Source organism: Budorcas taxicolor, chromosome 22 (assembly GCF_023091745.1).
Source record: "Budorcas taxicolor isolate Tak-1 chromosome 22, Takin1.1, whole genome shotgun sequence".
In the NCBI taxonomy this organism is placed as follows: Eukaryota; Metazoa; Chordata; class Mammalia; order Artiodactyla; family Bovidae; genus Budorcas; species Budorcas taxicolor.
Window position 1 is genome coordinate 59,066,608 of NC_068931.1, and position 17,686 is coordinate 59,084,293.

At 50.4% G+C, this 17,686-nt stretch overlaps 1 protein-coding gene across 1 annotated transcript in view; it reads right to left on the bottom strand.

Annotated features, from left to right (window-relative positions):
• Nucleotides 1-12,597, bottom strand: part of CCBE1 (collagen and calcium binding EGF domains 1) — a 230,808-nt gene extending 218,211 nt beyond the window's left edge. The window contains exons 1-2 of the mRNA XM_052660540.1: nt 12,467-12,597; nt 11,943-12,023 (exon numbers count right to left, since the gene is read on the bottom strand). Coding sequence (XP_052516500.1) covers nt 11,943-12,023; nt 12,467-12,597 — 212 coding nt within the window. The remainder of the gene's footprint in view (nt 1-11,942; nt 12,024-12,466) is intronic.
• Nucleotides 12,598-17,686: the final 5,089 nt, after the last annotated feature.

The window sequence follows — 17,686 nt, forward strand, 5'->3', positions numbered from 1 at the left end:
CACCCTGTGATGGCTGCTTAGTCGCCAAGGCGTGCCCAACTCTAGTGCGACCCCAGGGACTGTACCCCGCCAGGCTCCTCTGTTCATGGGATTTCCCAGGCAAGCATACTGCAGTGGGTTGCCACGCCCTCCTCCTCCAGGAGATCTTCCCACCCAGGGATCAAACTGGAGGCTCTGGTGTCTTTTGCCTTAGCAGGCAGGTTCTTTACCACTGAGCCGCCCAGAAAGTCCAGGAAACACCAACGGACCAGTTAAAAGACAGATTTGGATTCAGTAGGCCTCGGGGTAGGGCCTCACCATTGTAATGATGATGTCTCGATGTGGGGAGTTAGAACGGTTCAGAGCCTCCAACATTTGGCTAGAGAAAGAGGGACCGCGAGAGGGGTCATCATTAACAGTGTTACAGTTTAGTCTTTCCCTTCTTCGATGGCATCGCTGAAGGCGCTTTACCTTCACCGGATAACTCAGGACCACCATGGTGGACAGTGACGCTCATGGAAGTCAGTGCGCATGAAAGGATCCCCTTCATTACCTGGCCCTGGGATGTGCTGGGCTTTACTGGCAGGGGATGTGAAGGGCTGAACTGGGTCCTTCCCAACTCAGACCTTGGAGTCCTAACTCCATACCAGAGAACATGACTGTTTAGAGACCAGAGCTTTAGCTTTAAACAGGCCACCAGGTTAAAACGAGACGTGAGAGCAGGCCATGATGCAGCGGGACCTGGTGTCCCTATAAGACGAAGACCAGGACAGACAAGATCAGGGGGAGCTGTGTGAACACACTGCAGAGCCATCTGCAAGCCAGGAGGGATCAGCCCGGCCACCACACCCGTCCCAGCCCTCCCGCCTCCAGAGCTCAAGAGAACCTCTTGTTGAAGCCTCCCCGTCTATGGCAGTTTGCCTAGGCGTTCCTGGCAAACTAACACGGTCAGGGGAGAGGGGAGATGGGTGCTGGTTCACGTGTCTACTTTTGACAACGTGTCCGACTTACGTTGTCACCAGGACTGACATTCTTACCTCTAGCTTCCTCCTTCCCTGGTCTACGCCTCTCTTAAATCGCGGCTGGCAGAAGGCAAGGTAACCGTAACTGTCAGGCCTTCCAGAAGCGTCCAGTGGAGTCAGACTGCCTGGTTTAGAACCCCAGCTCTGCCACAAACCTGCCCTGGGACTTGAGAGAGGATTCACAGGACAACAAGCTAGTTTCTGACAGTGAGCCTTTGGTGAGAAACGGGCTGTCATTTCTCTGATCTCTGGTTTTGTATCCAAAGCTCCCCCAGACCCACCTTCTGCTTCCTCTCCTCTCCTCTCAGCTGGATTCCAGGCAGATAGAAAAGGTCACCTGATTAAGTGACCCCCACGTAGATTTTATACACAGCTCCAAACATCTCTCTCCCTGTGTCCTCCCAGCCAATGGGCAAGGGTGATTTCCAGAAAACTGACAGAATAGTAACGTTGCTTTTTACAGGATTAAAATCTTTCAGCCAAACTTTCTCAGAGATAAAACCTCATGGATGTTACATTCTAGATTCCTCTGCTGCTGCTAAGTCGCTTCAGTCGTGTCTGACTCTGTGCGACACCATAGACGGCAGCCCACCAGGTTCCCCCATCCCTGGGATTCTCCTGGCAAGAACACTGGAGTGGGCTGCCATTTCCTTCTCCAATGCATGAAAGTTGAAAAGTGAAAGTGAAGTCACTCAGTCGGGTCCGACTCTTCACGACCCCATGGACTGCAGCCCACCAGGCTCCTCCATCCATGGTATTTTCCAGGCAAGAGTACTGGAGTGGGTCACCGTCGCCTTTTCTGCTAGATTCCTCTAAACTTTCAGAATCTTCCAGAAGTAAATTCCAGTGCATTTTTTTTTTTTTTGCAATGACCTTGCCTCCAATGGGCAGTCTTGTGGTCTTTCTGGCCTCCCAGGGAGCCAACCTCCTCTCTGCCTTGCAATTTTTCACCACAAAAGCTGTGAGCCATTTCACTAGAGGGAAATTCCAGAGTGAAGCATGGACATGTTACCATGAGCAATGCCAAGTGGAAGCAGAGAGAAGGCACAGCTGGAGGGGAGTCATGGCCTGGCCCCTGCGCCGCCTCCTAGACGGGCTCCAGCCTCGGGAGGAACAGGCTGAACACATGCAGGACGCTGTGGAAACTGCATTCGTCCGTCTGTCGACCCTCACAAGCTTAGCCTGCCTTTCATTTAACCTCTGTTCAGCTGAGTCAGTTAAAGTGGCCGGTTACCAAGGTCACAGGCTCCCACGTGACTTTGACAGAAACTTTTTCAGTGACTAAAAAATATAACTTATTTAGCTACTTGGTGTATACGAAAAAGCCAATGTCATGGAAACTAACCTTTCAAGTAAACACATAAAAATTCGTTTTGAGAAATGGTTGTTTAGTAGCCAAGTCGTGTCTGACTCTTTTCGCGACGCCATGAACTGGTGGTCCGCCCGGCTCCTCTGTCCATGGGATCCTCCAGGCAAGAACGCTGGAGTGGGCTGCCGTGCCCTCCTCCAGGGGATCTTGCCGACCCAGGGATGGAACCCAGGTCTCCTGCATTGCAGGTGGATTCATCACCACTGAGCCAGCTGGGAAGCCCTTATGGAGGAATAATTATATCAGATAAGATTCATCTATTTTAAGTGCAGATTTGAGGAGTTCTGACAAATGTAGGTGGCTATGTGACCACCAGCACAATCAGGACACAGACCGTTTTTATCACACTGGAAAGTGCCCTGAGCCCTCGGCACCACTGTGTGCTGCGTCTGAGAAACACCTTTTTCTCACCTGGCTTCATCTCCACAGGATGCTCCCCTTCTCGAGGGTTTGTGCCTGGATCTCTCTTCTCTCCTCCGCCCACAGCACTTCTTACTTTTCTAACATGTCAGGCGGCGCATGCCAACATTTCCTTCCTTCCCTTTCTCCAAAACACCACGAGGCCTGCTCCCCTCTCCTCAGAATGTTCCCGTTCAGTAGTTCTTTCCTTCTTCCCCCACACTCAGTGTCCAAAGGCATCACTCTCTAGGCGTCTCTGTGATCTTTATGGAATCGAAGACGTGGCACTGTTAAAAGGCAGTTCAGAGTTTAAGTTCAACAGTTCAACTACCGATGCTGTGCACAGCGTAACTGAGCCCTGCTATGATACTTTTCAGCCGTCAAAGGAAAAGTGGGATGTTGCAACTGTGACTGAGGGCACTCATCAGTGAAGAGGACTATTCCTCCAGGCTCCTCTAGATATATGTCCCTCACCCGAATGTATACACTAGCATTTGATTTTTGAATGTGCAATTTTCCACTGTAGAAATTCAAAGCTCACAAGTTTATGGAGAGTTGGCTCTGAGTCAGCACATGTGATGATGAATGTGCAAGCTGGGAATTAGCAAAGTATGGAATTAGGAGTGGTGGGCCATCGCCAAGGCAACCCTGGGATTACTCAGCTGGCAGAGGAAGGCCAGAATTGGGAACACGTAGACAAGCGGCAGTAAGTTAGCTTAACTACTTGCAGTAAAACCAGCTTCTGACAAGTCACATTCACTCGGAGAATCATTTAAGGGAAGATGACTGGAAATGAAATTCCAGCTCAACAACAACTATGATTGATTCCTCAAGATCAGGAAACCAAATCACAATCAAAACCGTTTGGGCCAGAGACCAGATACAGTAAAATATGGCCACACAAAAGTGCAGGCCCCAAAGATGAAGCTGACTCAACGTCCCCAACATGACCTCGTTGAGGACAGACCCGTGGACGAGGTCATATGTGAATGGAGAAACCGCTCCCACCTCCACATTAAGATGGCTCTTCAGAAGCTGGCAGACTTTTCCTGGAGAAGGGCCAGATGGTAAATATCTGAGATTTGGGGCTAAGTAAGGTCTGTTGCCTAGTTTAACCCTTTCAAAAACATACGGGACTTCCCGAGTGGTCCACTGGTTAAGAATCCTCCGCCTGCCAATGCAGGGGACATGGTTCAAACCCTGGTCCAGGAAGACTCCACCTGCCAGGAAGACACTAAGCCGGTGCCCGGCAACTACTGAGCCCGCACGGCAACTGACGAGCCCGGCGTGCCCAGAGCCCGTGCTCGGCAACAAGAGAAGCCACTGCGGGGGAAGCCGGCACGTCTCACCTGGAGAGGAGCCCCGCTCACCGCAGCAGAGAAAGCCCTCGCGGCAGACGGATCCAGCTCAGCCAGAATTTCTTCTTTAAAAAATATTCTTAGATCGTGGGTTGCATAAAGACCAACCCCTGCTTTATACCGAATTTCCAGAGCCAGATCCCAGTGCAGAGGGCCCTCCAGCTTCCCGCCAGTTCTCTGCAGCAGCAGCAGCCACTGGGCTAGCCGATGCCCCTGCCATTCCAAGAAGACTATGAATGAGGGCCTCACCCCAGCAGGGGCAAATGCCAGGGAAACTCCCAGGGTAGTGGGCAAGCGGTGCGAAGGCAGAGAACGGATAAGGCTAGAATGGGTGTGGTTCAAGTCTCCGAAATCACAAAGGGCACGGAAAGATGACCTAGTTCACATTCTAACACCCCGAACGAGCAGGCAACATATCTACCCTTCCAAACTCTGGCGCCTGCTTTTGACTCACACGGATCACACCTTGAAGCTGGAAAGATGTCCTCTGCTTAGTGGCGGTGGTTCAGTGGCTAAGTCGTGTCTGACTCTCTTCAACCCCATGGATTGCAGCCTGCCAGGCTCCTCTGTCCATCGGATTCTCCAGGCAAGAATACTCGGGTGAGTTGCCATCTCCTTCTCCAGGGTATCTTCCCCACCCAGGGATCGAACCGGCGACTCCTGCGTTGCAGGTAGATTATTTACCATGAGCCACCAGAGAAGCCTGTCCTTTGCTTGAAATTAAATATGTAGATGTAACGTGGCTCTGTCCTCCACAGGCTGAAAACAGACTGTCCAAAAGGCTTAGAAACATTCATGAACACAGACCTGGGCTGTATTATTAGGAGAGTCAGGGAAGCAGGAGGGGTTTGCCTTCTAGGGACACTCTGCTTAAAGTCACTGCTGGGAAGCATGGGGCGACCCTGCTGAGGTGAACTGGGTCCCTACGAGCTATCTGTTCCTAGGTGGTCAGTTCTGATGCTGCCTCGCAGGACATGGCCAGAGAATTCACTTTCTCTTCGTAACGCTTCACATTCCAGCAATTCTTAGAAGCAAGGGGCTTGCCACACGTGCTAGTTTCCCGCTAGCGGAAAAAAAAACACGTAAGTCACCACTATCCCCAGCTTCTCGAGTCCCTGGCCTGGAACGGCGGGACTTCTCTTGCTGAAAGGATACAGCTGGGCCACAGGAAATTAAGCTTTTAGCTCCCCAAATGTGACATCGGTTGTGTGCCAAAGATAATCGTCTTATAAACGTCCCCAAGGACATCTTCGGCTCGAAATCCCTTTACTGACAAATAAATGGAATTAAAATCCATGCATTCCATGAGAGCAGAGATTTCGGGTTTTGTTTTTTTTTTTTTCCTGCCTTATTCACGTATATTTTTTTCAGAGTAAAAACAACTCCTGTTTATATACCACATACATATTTGAAGCACGTAGTAAGCTCTGAGTAAGTGAACGAAATTGTTGGTAAAACTTTGAAACTGGTAAATGATTTTACAGAAAAGAACCTGGCTTGGCAGGAGAGAAGCTACAGATGGTACGGCTGATTACCTTTTCACCCTCCAAATGATAAGCAATAAACAAACAAGCAAAAAAAAAAAAAAAAGGCAAACAGACTGCACAGAGACCTTGGTTCTCCAGATAGTCAGCCATGGCCTGAATCCGCAGCTCCTTTAATGCACTGAAGTGGCGTGGGCCCCATCACGCAGGAGGATAGTTAAATTTGCAGAAGCTGTATGGCTGACACTTAAACTGCCAACTGAAAGGCAAAGTACCACTTGAGGAGACAGGGTGCTCTAGAAGAGAGAGCACTTGCTTTTTCCAGGTGCACCCGCCTCCCAGCTTCACTTAGAAAAGAGGAAGTGAAGTGAATATAGAAAGTCAGGCATCGGCAACTCTGGGGACAGTGAGTAGCACCTAGACCTGGTCCCAAAGGACACTGGTGACTGGAAGGCCTCTCGTGGTCAGTTCACTGGTCCGTTGTTTCCTATCGTTTTGTCCTGATCCATAGAGAATGAGTGAAAAGTGGGACAGAACCTTGCCTGGGCCAGCATCCTCCACGACGGCTCCTCCCTACCCCGGACACCTGCTCAAGCTACATAACAGGGTGTGGGAGGGAGGGAGATCCCCTTTAAAGCTGTGACCCAGCACCGCTTCCAAACCAGCGTCCACGGGGCATCACGCCAGGTGGAACTGCGCACATCCTCTTCAGCTATTAGTTAAAGTAACAAGCTCATGGAGTGAGCTAGGCCTGCCCAAGTCAGCTCCCGTAACACGTCTGCAACTGAAGTGAAGCAGGTCAGGGTGGGAACTCATGCAAACAATGGCAGCATCTCAGAGGGGCAAGCAATCCGGTTTCTAGAAGGCAAAAAAAAAAAAAAAAAAAGGCTAGAAAAGGAGACATACTCTGATAGCAACAGAGTTCTGGGAAGACCTAAAAGACAGATCACATTTCTTTGCTTACTGGTAACGTTAACATTCGTCCACTCGTGCGCATGCAGACAATTCACGTGGACTGTCCAGGCGGAGGATGAGCCTCTGAGGCTACAGTCGCGGATGAGAGGACAGACGATTCAGGGGCTTCACAAGCTAACCATCCAGCGGGAGCAAGAGGCTCTCTCCAACACATCTGCGGTTCTGGCGGCTTGGCACGAAGCCACGCCCACCTGTCCCCTGCTCTGCTCTTCGACACTGGGACCCTGTCCCCTGCTGTGTTCTTCGACACTGGGACCGCCTCCTCCTTATGATAAGAATACGGATGGTCGTCAGAAAGATACAATGCTCTTTCCAACAGTTACTCAGAGCCGCCCTGGGAGCGGGTCCTGAGTTATGCTGGCCACAGGATGGGAGGCAGAAGGCAGAGACCAGAACTGGGCTGAGGACCTGACTGCTGGTCTCGGCCAATAAGTCCCTTCATGACCCTGGACAGACAGCAGCCTTCTACGCGCCTCTAAAACGGAGGTAGCTATGCCTCCCGCCTGCTTTTATAGTTACATGAACTGAGAACATCGTGTAGTCAGGTAGGAGGGAGGAAGCAAAAGATACTCTTTTTGTAATTTTCCCAAGGCACTAGATTTCTGGGCTAGCCTACATTTGGAAAAGCATCTAAAAACAACTGACATGTGACTGCTGTATAAACACCCTCAGGGTTCTTGGCTACGGTCTGAATTTGCTCTTTCAAAAAATTTGACTGTCAAGTTCAAAACTCAGCAGGTGTCCACAGAGCACTCAGTACGTGCACTCAGGACGCAGGAGGAGGGGACACACAAGCAGCGGGCCTGAGGGGCGGCGTCCTTCGAGGGCTTCCTGCGTGCCCCGGTTCCTTCTGTCGCCCCTGTAACTCTGTCACTCCAGTTCTAACACAGTCCTCATGCATTCCAAGGAGAAAAGTGAAACAAAGACTGAGGAACGTTCAAGGTTATAGAACAAGCGGTAGAGCCTGAATTCAAACCGGGGCACGGGGTTTTTATCCTAGGCATGTTTGACACAAAGCCCTGTGTAGGATCAGGAACTTGGCAGAGAGGATATTCTCCAGCCTTGCCTCCAATGGAGCCTTAGCTACAGTCCTGGGCTCTCTGTCTGGTATTGCTGCTCTAATTAAGCGACCTCCTTGCTCTCCAATTTCCAAGTAAACACATTTGCAGAAATACCACGTTAACTTCCACAATCTAACAGGATTTGGCAATGCTACTGCACTATCTTGAAGTGGGAGTTTCTGCATCCCAGTGTCATTATTTCCCACGGGAACGTGACCCTAATGAGACACCACTGACGGGACAGAGAGCTGAGGCCCCCACTGGAGGTCTGTGAACCACAAAGCTGAGGATCAGAGCTAATGCAACTTAAACACAAACGCTTCTGTTTAAAAAAAAAATCACTTACAAACAACCAAGTCCATAAAGCCACTCCTAGCTGCTTCTAATCTCTTCCCCCATCACTGATAATCTAAACTACACAACTTTGAACTCAGTCATGTACACTGTATATTGGTTACAGTTACAGTCCTTGGTCAAAAAACCAATTCTGGAAAACCTGACCAGAGGCTGCTTACGTGTTTTCTAGGACTATTTTAAGCACATATTAGATGCTCAAATCCGTAATCGGCTCATGTATCCAAAGTGTTAACTAGCATGCTTATTGGATACAGACTCAAGTTCATGTCTTAATGTTTCCCACACTCAAATGTATTTTCTGGTTTTAAAAAAGCCTTTAACATGTCGTTTTGCTGATGAGACCCAATGGTTCAGCTGTAAAAATAATCCACCTGCCAATGCAGGAGACCCAGGTTTGAGCCCTGTGCCAGGAAGATCCCCTGGAGAAGGTAAAGGCAACCGACTCCGGTATTCTTGCCTGGGAAATCCTGTGGACAGAGAGCCTGGAGGGCTATGGAGCGAAGAGTCAGACATGACTTAGCAATTAAATAACAAAAAGTAAACCCAAACATTTTGTTTAAAAATTACATGGTTTGGGAGCAGGGAAAAAAACTAATAGCCACAAGAGGGTAAATACCATAACTTTATGTGCTTGGATAGAATAAATTTAGAGCCTAGATAAGTCACACAAACCGTGAAATCTTAACTGCTGGTAAAAGATATGCTCTGCCATATGTCAGATTATAACACCGAGCGAACGTGTCCTTTAAGCTGCCAAAGGCATTCATTCAGAATTTCATCAACTTCAGGGACTTGGCTCAAAGCACAATGGGGTAGAGTCTCTAGAGACAGAGAACGCGATTAAGATGAAAGAAATCCTACAAGGAAGGAAAGCTCTCCATGCATGAACCAATTCTGTGTATAATGATAATATAAAGTCAATTGTTTGAGACAGATCAAGGGCAATGGTAACTCAGAAAACCACTGTCGTCACGGTGGATGCTGGCATTACCAACTGCTTGCGTTTGTATCTATTTCAATTTCTAGTCTTCCTTACTTAGATCTCAGATCTGGAAGTTCAGGCTCATCTGTAGACACCTCCAGGATGATGAAAGGGCCCAGGCTTTGAAGTCAGACAAACCTGGGCTCTCACGTGTGTTAACTTTGTGACTCTGGGCAAGTGGACTAAAGCCCAGAGCTTCAGTTCCCTCTGTAAAACAGACACCCACACGCTACAGAGTGGCTTTGAACATTAGAGCTGTATGTACATAAAGTGCAGAGGGCTGTGCTGAACATGCAGTAAATCCTCCAGCTGTCATTTAATATAAGGTTACAGTGGAAAGATGCTGCTTAGGTGAAATCACGGAAAACAGCTGTACGCAGGTAGTGGCGGGGTCCGGGACAAATATTATTCCCACTCCATCATTCTCTTTCCCATATTATGATACTTAAGTCTCCATATACTTCCAGGAGTAATGGTAGATCAGATTTATAACTCACATGTACAATATTCGTTTACTTATTTAATATTAAACTCATCCTCCATGCCAATGATTTTTCAAAAGTCAGTGTTTAAAAAATAATCACTTTCTACAATTCAGGAGTGACTTCTGGGACTCATTCTCTTGTGCAAAAATCCATTCACAAGAGACTTCTGTTAAAATTGAGATTCTATGCAGTCAGACACTTCCCTCAGCTTAATTAAGGGTCATCCAACAGTTAATGAGTCCAGCTTCCCGGAAGGCTGGCTCTGTCTCTGGTTTTATGTCAGTGTGGTAGAAGGGCTAACTACCCGCTCAACTGTGGAGGCCTCTGAGCTCCTGAGGATCTATCCAAATGGGTCTGCACCATGACACTCGTTGAGACACTGGTTTCCATGGCAGCCCTTCAAGCCTTAATGCACATCTCATTAACATGCAAGTTCTGGATCAGGAGGGCTGGGCAGGGCCCCAAGACAATATGAGCTCCCAGATGACGCCAATTTCCAGACCACACCAGGAGGAGCAAGGGTCTCCAGGGCCAAGACGACAGGATTCACAAACCAGTCAGTACACAGCGTCCCTCCGTCCTTGGGGTTCAGGGACAGCAGCTTCCAGCTGACTGTCTCCAGGGAGTTACTGAACGATGGAAGTTGTGTGAAGTCAGTGAAGTCCACTTAGAACTCTGAGAGGAAAATCAGAGAGACAATATTCACAGGGACCATTTTCTCCAGCTGAAAACACCTCCCATCCCTCCAAGCTCTTTTCTCCTAGGAAGATATCCTTTTTGTTAGCTCTCACAGGTCCTTTGAGTAGCCGTTAATGAAAACACATCAAGACACTGCTCATGTCTCCTGTGAGAGTCTCAGTGTAGGAAAAAACACCGCACTGTTTTCCAAAGTTTGGGGGGTGGGGGAGGTGCTGTGGAAATGGCAGTAACAGCGTAACAAATGAAATCAGCTTAGAAGGCTAATCAGGCGCTCATGGTTTCTGAAAATTGGACATGCGTTCTGTAACTGTCATTGACTTATGGGCAGTCTGACTTTCAGGGACCAAATAATGAGCAAACCATCTCAGGGACACATTCCATGTTAAATCAAGGTTTTATGCTGTGGTGATAGGGGGAAATGCACCCTAAGAAACAGTGTGGATGAAATCCAGGGCTGGAGCCAGGCAGAATCCTGAAGCCGCCGCCACCACCAGCTCAGGTCCCCGGCTGGGTAGACCTTGCTTACCTGTTAACTTCTCCAAGACTTTACCTGCCAACTGAACCACACTCCAGTCTTCCCTACTAATTCACATTTCTGTTTAGTGTTTACCGCCCATGGCTCAGAGAATCCCTTCCCAAGGATTCACAGGACTGTTGCCTCCCTGAAGTGATCACTGTCATTCTGTTGCCAGCAGATTTCTAAAGTGTGGTCTGTGATGTAGCTGGCGGTGCGTTTTCACCAGCCCTGAAACCACCCACACCTGGGCCTTAAAGCGTGTGCAGCTTTTTGCAGCTGAGACCATAGGGAATCATCTGCTACCACATCATTAGGGCAACTTCCTTCTCTTTCAAACTCACTTTTGAGGATTACCCTGTTATCCTGTACTGCCCAGGATTGATTCTGGCACCTAGACAGTACAGGAATCGAGGAGATAGAATCTGCTGGGAGTGTGTCATCCCTGGACCTCGAACACTATACCTTTAAAACACAGGCAACTCACAAGTCTTTGTGGGTGCGTGCCTCCTTCTGGTGAAGGCACGGGACACTGCCCGTGGTCCCCTATGGTGACAACCAACCGCTCCTCACATTCAGAGAGCTGCACGCGCAGGGAACACTGATTTCCCTCAGAACCGCCTGGGGCAGTTTTCCAATCAGATGCCCTGGCTCTCATCACATTTGCTTTTAACAAGCACCCAGGTGATCTGCGGACCGAATTTTCAGGAAGATGGATCCTCTTCTGTGACTCAACCACCTTGAGGCTTTTGGTTTTTACGGAACAACCTTATCCACCGCCCGCCCAGAGGCCGTGACAAAGTTACACTCTGTCCCGGCAGAAGGTCGACAGAGAGCCGAGGACTAAGGATTTCCTTGTTGACTTTATGTTCAAAACAAAACGCAATCGGAACCACTCATCTTGGCTATGCCTCGCTATGCCGCACCGCTTGACCCACAGTCCCATCCCCTTTCTTCATGAAACTGGCAACCTTTCCTCCAACCACCACGCCAGCATCCCGGGGAGCGGAAAACCACCGCCTTCGGGCTCTGAGAGCAGAAACTCCAGGTGCGGACACTCAATTGCCCGTGGTTGCTCCGGCTCAGAAACCACACACACAAGAAAAAAACAAAAACAAAAAAGTTTGCACCAGAGAGGACAGAGCACCCCGCCGGTGGCCGCGGTCCCCGAGCGCGTCTCCAGGCCCCTCCTGCGGGCGCCGCCTCCCCGACCAGCCCGGGCGCGCGCCAGCCTGGTTAGCCGAGCCCCGGGGCTTACCTGAAGCACGTAGTGAGCTCCCCCGAAGGCTTCAGACACGGATACTTGGTCGTGGCGATGTTGTTTTCCGAGCAGATTTCTCTGAAAAAGTTAGGGGAACTTGGTTGGCCGCTCCGCGCGAGAGTGGCCGGCAATGCGCGCCGGTCATCCGCGTTCCGCGCGCCGAGGCGGCGCCGGTCCCCGAGCGCGGACGCGGGGAGGACCCCGAGGTCCGGGCCCGGCGAGGGTCCCACGCAGCGAACCGGCCCCCAAGAGAAAGAAGAAGTACAGAAGCGGGACACTGACGGCGGCAGGAGGGCGGCGCGCGGTGTCACCGAGCCCCGAGCCCCGGATGCGGGAGCCCGGGGTGTGCGCGCGGAGGAGGCGCCCACCCCGGAGTCTACGAAGCTCTTTCCTTAACCCAGGATGGGTGAGCGCCCGGGGAAACTGAGAGCGCGCGGGGCACCGGCGGGATGGGACGGGGAGAGGGTACCGCCCGCGCCCGCGAGCCGGGAGCGCACGCAGCAGGGACCCGCAGCGCGAACCTGTCGCCGTCGCCCGGCTCCTCGCGGTAGCTCCACGCGTGTCCTAGCGCCAGGAGCAGCAGCAGCGGACCCAGGCTCCTGCCCAGCCGGCCCCTCGCCGCCCCTGCCCGGCTCGGAGGCGGCGGCACCATCGGGGACGCTCGCGGCTTCTTGGCGGCGCTGCCCGCCTCTCCAGCCCTGCGCCCGGCTCCTCCGCGCGCGCCGCCGCCTGCCTGTCCCCGGCGGGGGGCGCCCGAGGCCCGGGGCTGCGGGGCCACCTGCGCGCCGCGCAGGGCTGCGGGGCTCGCGGCGGCTGGGGGGTCTGGCTCGGGGCTGGGGTGCAGGGGCGCCAGCCGGGCAGCGGGGCTGGGACGCGGGGCCCGCGGGGTCCGGGCGGTGTCGCTTCCGAGGCTCACGCCGGACAAACGGACGCGCTCCGCTCGGCTGTGGGCGGCGCCCTCCCCGCCGGCCCCTTCCTCCGCTGGGCGCCGCGCGCGGCGTGCGGAGCGCGGGCGGCCGCTGGCATTTTACCCCGGGGTCGCAGAGCCGGGGCGGGGGAGGAGGCGGGGGGCAGAGGGCTTAACACGCCTCCTTCCCGTGGTGGGCTGGCTTCCAAGGACGCGGGTCAGGCCCGCGTTTTCCTCCCGCCCATCGAGCGTCTACACTGCCCGCCGCCCCGCCCCCGCGCCCCATCTCCTTCGTAGAAGGGAGGACGCAGGAGGTGAAGGCGGCCCCAGCCTGAAACCAGAGTGTCTGTTTCCAGTCCCTTAGCCCTCCGGTCAAACAAGTAGCGAGCTCTGGTCAGCCCTTTCCGAGGACTGTGAAACAGATTACCCGCCCAAGTTCGATGCATAAAGCAGGGCACTCAAAGCCGGTGCTCTGGGACAACCTAGGGGGATGGGGTGTGGTGGGAGGGGGCTCAGGATGGGGGACACGTGTACACCGTGGCTGGTTCGCGTCGATGTATGGCAAAACCACCACAACACTGTAAGTAATTAGCCTCCAATTAAATAAATTAATTTTAAAAAACCCTCTTGCTTTAATGCTGTTTCACACCATGCACACAGGCGAAAGCTGGAAACTCCTGGAAGATCAGGTGAGACACTGAAGGGGCCGGTTCATCACGGGCCTGCGGCCAGCTGGTTAACGCAAGGCTAAGAGGTCTCCTGAAACCCTGGGGCTGCGGGGCCTTTAATCAGGTCAGCTGGTGTTCCCACGTGTAACTCGTAGGCCTTTGCATCTTCACACTTGGTTGCCCATTCGGCGTTTCAGTGCCTGCCTGTTAAAGAGTAACTCCTGACATAAACGTGCCCCGCTGAGCGAGCCACAGTGGTCGCTGCCCAGAAACGAGGTTGTAATGTCCAGCCTCTAACAAACCCGTGGTTTCTGCAGCTTTCCCGTGGAGGAGAAAAGACAGCTTGATCACAGGTTACTAAGGTTCTCATGGGTTAGGTGCAGGCGTTTTGATTCAAAATATTCTGGGCCACTGAGAATCACCCTATGTGTCTGACATCTTTTAAAGCAGTGGTATCCTCATTGTCCTGTAGAATGTTTTTATATTTTCCAAAGGTTTCTCACATTTATGACTTTATTTGATCCCATATCCCTTGAAACTAGGAGTCCGACTTCAGCGAGGTGGGGTTTTTTTTTTTTTTTTTTCCCCCGTAAAACTTACACAGGCATGGCAGGGTACAAATCAGACTTGATTTGAATCAAACAAAAGAAGTGAATTTTCACACGGTCAGGAGACACTTCAGGAACTTTTAAAACCTGACGGTGACCATCAAAAGTCAGAAAGAAAGAAAGAAAGTGGATTCAAACCCAGGATGCCTGGCTCCCAAGGTCAGTGACTTTGGCAAGTGACCTTTCTGAAACTTAGTTTTCTCATCTGTAAAATGGAGAAAACTCCCTATAAGCATTTAAGAGTAATGAAGAAAGTGATGCGCATGACACATTTTCCCAGTGGCTGGTGTATATATTGAGCGCTCAGTAGACATTAACTTATCATTTTGAACCTAAATGATTATATTACACAGGATTTTCAGTTTTAACTTTTTAACTTTCTGCTTTTAGATAAATAGGAGTTTATTTCACAACAGCTGTTTGAGTTCCTAAAGAGATACCCCTCTAAGCACGTGAAAAAGAAACACCTTAGAGGCTGTAAAATTTGTGTCACTTTAGAGGCCATTCTTAGGAGGGTCTGTTTTTATTTTCTTACCTGTTACTCTATTTTTACATCTGGCTGTCTCTTTTCTCCTCTGTACTCATTTTACTTTTCTACTGTTGAAATTGTGGATGTTAGTTCTACAAGTCATCAGTTATCTCATTAAATAGTTAATAAGCCATATATGGGGACAGGGAGCTTTCCTGAGACAGAAATTCAAGCTGTAGATGATAAAAGCAAAATCAAATCTGTTGATTTGGGAGTCGAGGAGCTGACTTTGAGGCCTCCTTATTTTCAGCCCCGCCACCAAGCCCAGATGAGAACGAGGTTTCTGAAGATGTGCTGGGGTCAGGTTTGCCTGGGGAGGAAACCCTGAGGCTGCGTGGCCAGAGGGCGTGTCTGGCAGAGTGGAGCTGGGGCAGAGACCTTCTGAAAACCTTTGCCTCGAGACCTGGTATTTAAACCCACTGGCAGCTACGGACCGCACAAGACATTTCTTGGGGGGCTGGGCTGGAAAGCGCAGCAGAGTGGAAAGCGATGTGGATGTCCTGGACGCATGCCGGTCCCCTGAGAAGCAAACACGCCTGTTAAAGACAAAACCTGCGTTAGCTCAGGCTGCAGCCTGCATGGGAGACGTCAGGCTGCAGCTGAGTGTGGCAGGGACCTCCCGGCGCTTGGGCTTTTCTCTCCTGATACCCTGACTCATCTCCCCCACTGATGTGCCCCATTCCCTCACTTCTGAAACACGGGCTGAGAGGACGCACCTCCTGCCTCTGTCATGGGAGTGTTATAAAGATTAATGATGCGGACCTCTGTGCTCCTGGAGGGAGGCTCTGTACAATTGTTAACTTTTCAGCATACCGCTGTCCGTGATGGTTTCCATATAGACCTGTCAGCTTCCCTGAAACACAGCAGAGAGTGGATAGTTATACAAGTTACCGTGTCCTAGGGATGCGGGGCTATGCCAAGGGAAGTTCCACTCCCGGGTGGACCAGCTATTGTTAAGGGCTTCTGAGCGTTGTCCGGGGGAGAGGCTGACTGGCTGGAGAAATCAGGGGCCAGCATACACAAGCAACGTGAAGCAAGAAAGGAAAAAAACTAGGCCACTGGGCAGAGAGTATCCTTTGAAATAAGAACCATGGCTTCTTCCACTCATTTTTAAACATTTTTAACTTTTATTTTTTCACCTGAGGCAAGTGGACATATAATACATTAGTTTCAGGTGTACAGCACAATTCAATATGTTATCTATAGCAAAATGATAACTGCAAAAAGTCTGGTTAACATCCATCACCACACAGTTACCATTTTTTTTTTCTTGTGATGAGAACTTTTAAGATCTTCTGTGTTTAATCTAGCTGTCAAATGGGCGTGGTAACCCACTCCAGTCTTCTTGCCTGGGAAACCCCATGGACAGAGGAGCTTGGCGGACTCCAGTCCACAGAGTTGCAAAAGAGTCGGACATAACTTACTGACTAAGCAACAACAGATGGTGTGGAGCAGATCAGATAAAGCAACTGGGGCAAAGTGGAAGATCCGGGGAGCGAAATAAAATGAAGCTGAAGGGACGTTAGTTTGCAGGATTGTGTAATTTCTACGCTGTGTTTAAAGCAGGACTTCGGTGATGATCCAGTGGTTAATAATCCTCCTTGCGACGCCAGACATAATTTCCATTCCTGATTGGGGATCTGAGAGCCTGCAAGCCTCAACTAGAGAGAGCATGCCGCAGTCTACAGGGACCACAACCAAAAGAAGCCCATGGGCCAAAACTAAGACCCGATGTAGCCAAAAGTAAACAAATACTAAAAAAAAAAAAAAAAAAAAAAAAAGAGCAATTGACAAATCGGTTCTCTAGAGTCTCAAATTTCAATTCAGGATAATTACCTGATCAGTTACAAGATTCAAGGTAGCCATCATGGAAAAACCTAAAAGTGGCCTAAACAAAGATTCACAGACTTTTCCTGTTGGTCTCCCTGGAACATAGCGATAGTCACCTAAAGGAATTTTCAAAGAAGCAAGACCCAGCAAGCACTGGGTAGGGTGCATTCAGAACTTCGAGTGACACACGCAGAACTGCACCCCCAGAATAGACAGGTTGCCTGGACCCCTCCTTCCGTTTCCGTTTTGACTGACATACGGCCAGGTCTGCTTAGGGAATTCGGGTTACCCCCTGAAGAGTATTAAAGCGGCCCAGTCTCCGAGCCATTGTGAGGACATGCTCGAGGCAAGAAGCCTCAAACATGTTTACACAGTCAAAGGGCTTTCAAGCCCTGGTTTTGGGGTGTGTACACCATCTTTGTACCTAGTCTGCCTTCGTTTTAACTTGTCCAAATTCTGAAAGTATTATTAAAGCCGTGGGTCTCTGGAATTTCCTCCCAAGACAGGAAGAAACATCTGATTCCTACGTCTGTGAGAGAATCACACAATTTTTACCAAACTCTGAAATAAAGATAATGTTAAAAGATTGCTGCTGCTAAGTCACTTCAGTCGTGTCCGACTCTGTGCGACCCCATAGACGGCAGCCCACCAGGCTCCCCCGTCCCTGGGATTCTCCAGGCAAGAACACTGGAGTGGGTTGCCATTTCCTTCTCCAATGCATGAAAGTGAAAAGTGAAAGTGAAGTCACTCAGTCATGTCTGACCCTCAGCAACCCCATGGACTGCAGCCTTCCAGGCTCCTCCGTTCATGGGATTTTCCAGGCAAGAGTACTGGAGTGGGGTGCCATTGCCTTCTCCTTTAAAAGATTGGGTAGCCTTATATGCCTATGGGTGGCTAAAAGAGAAACAGGCAAAATCTTTTTAAAGGGAGAGAAACTCCTTGTTACTTGGTCAAATGTCTCAAAAAGATCCAGAAGAATTGTTTATGTGATTTGGATGTCATGTTCATGAAAGTTCTAATACATACTTACACACTCACTCTCCCTTTGAGTCTCTGTCTGGGGTTTCTTCCAAAGAAGTGCATCTAGAATATAGAAATTGGCCATCTCCTTGGCCAGTCACAGCTGCAGGATCACACCTGGGGTTTCTAGGAGGAGAAGAATGTTCTAGCTGTGTTCAATTCTGCAGCTCCTTGTGGGA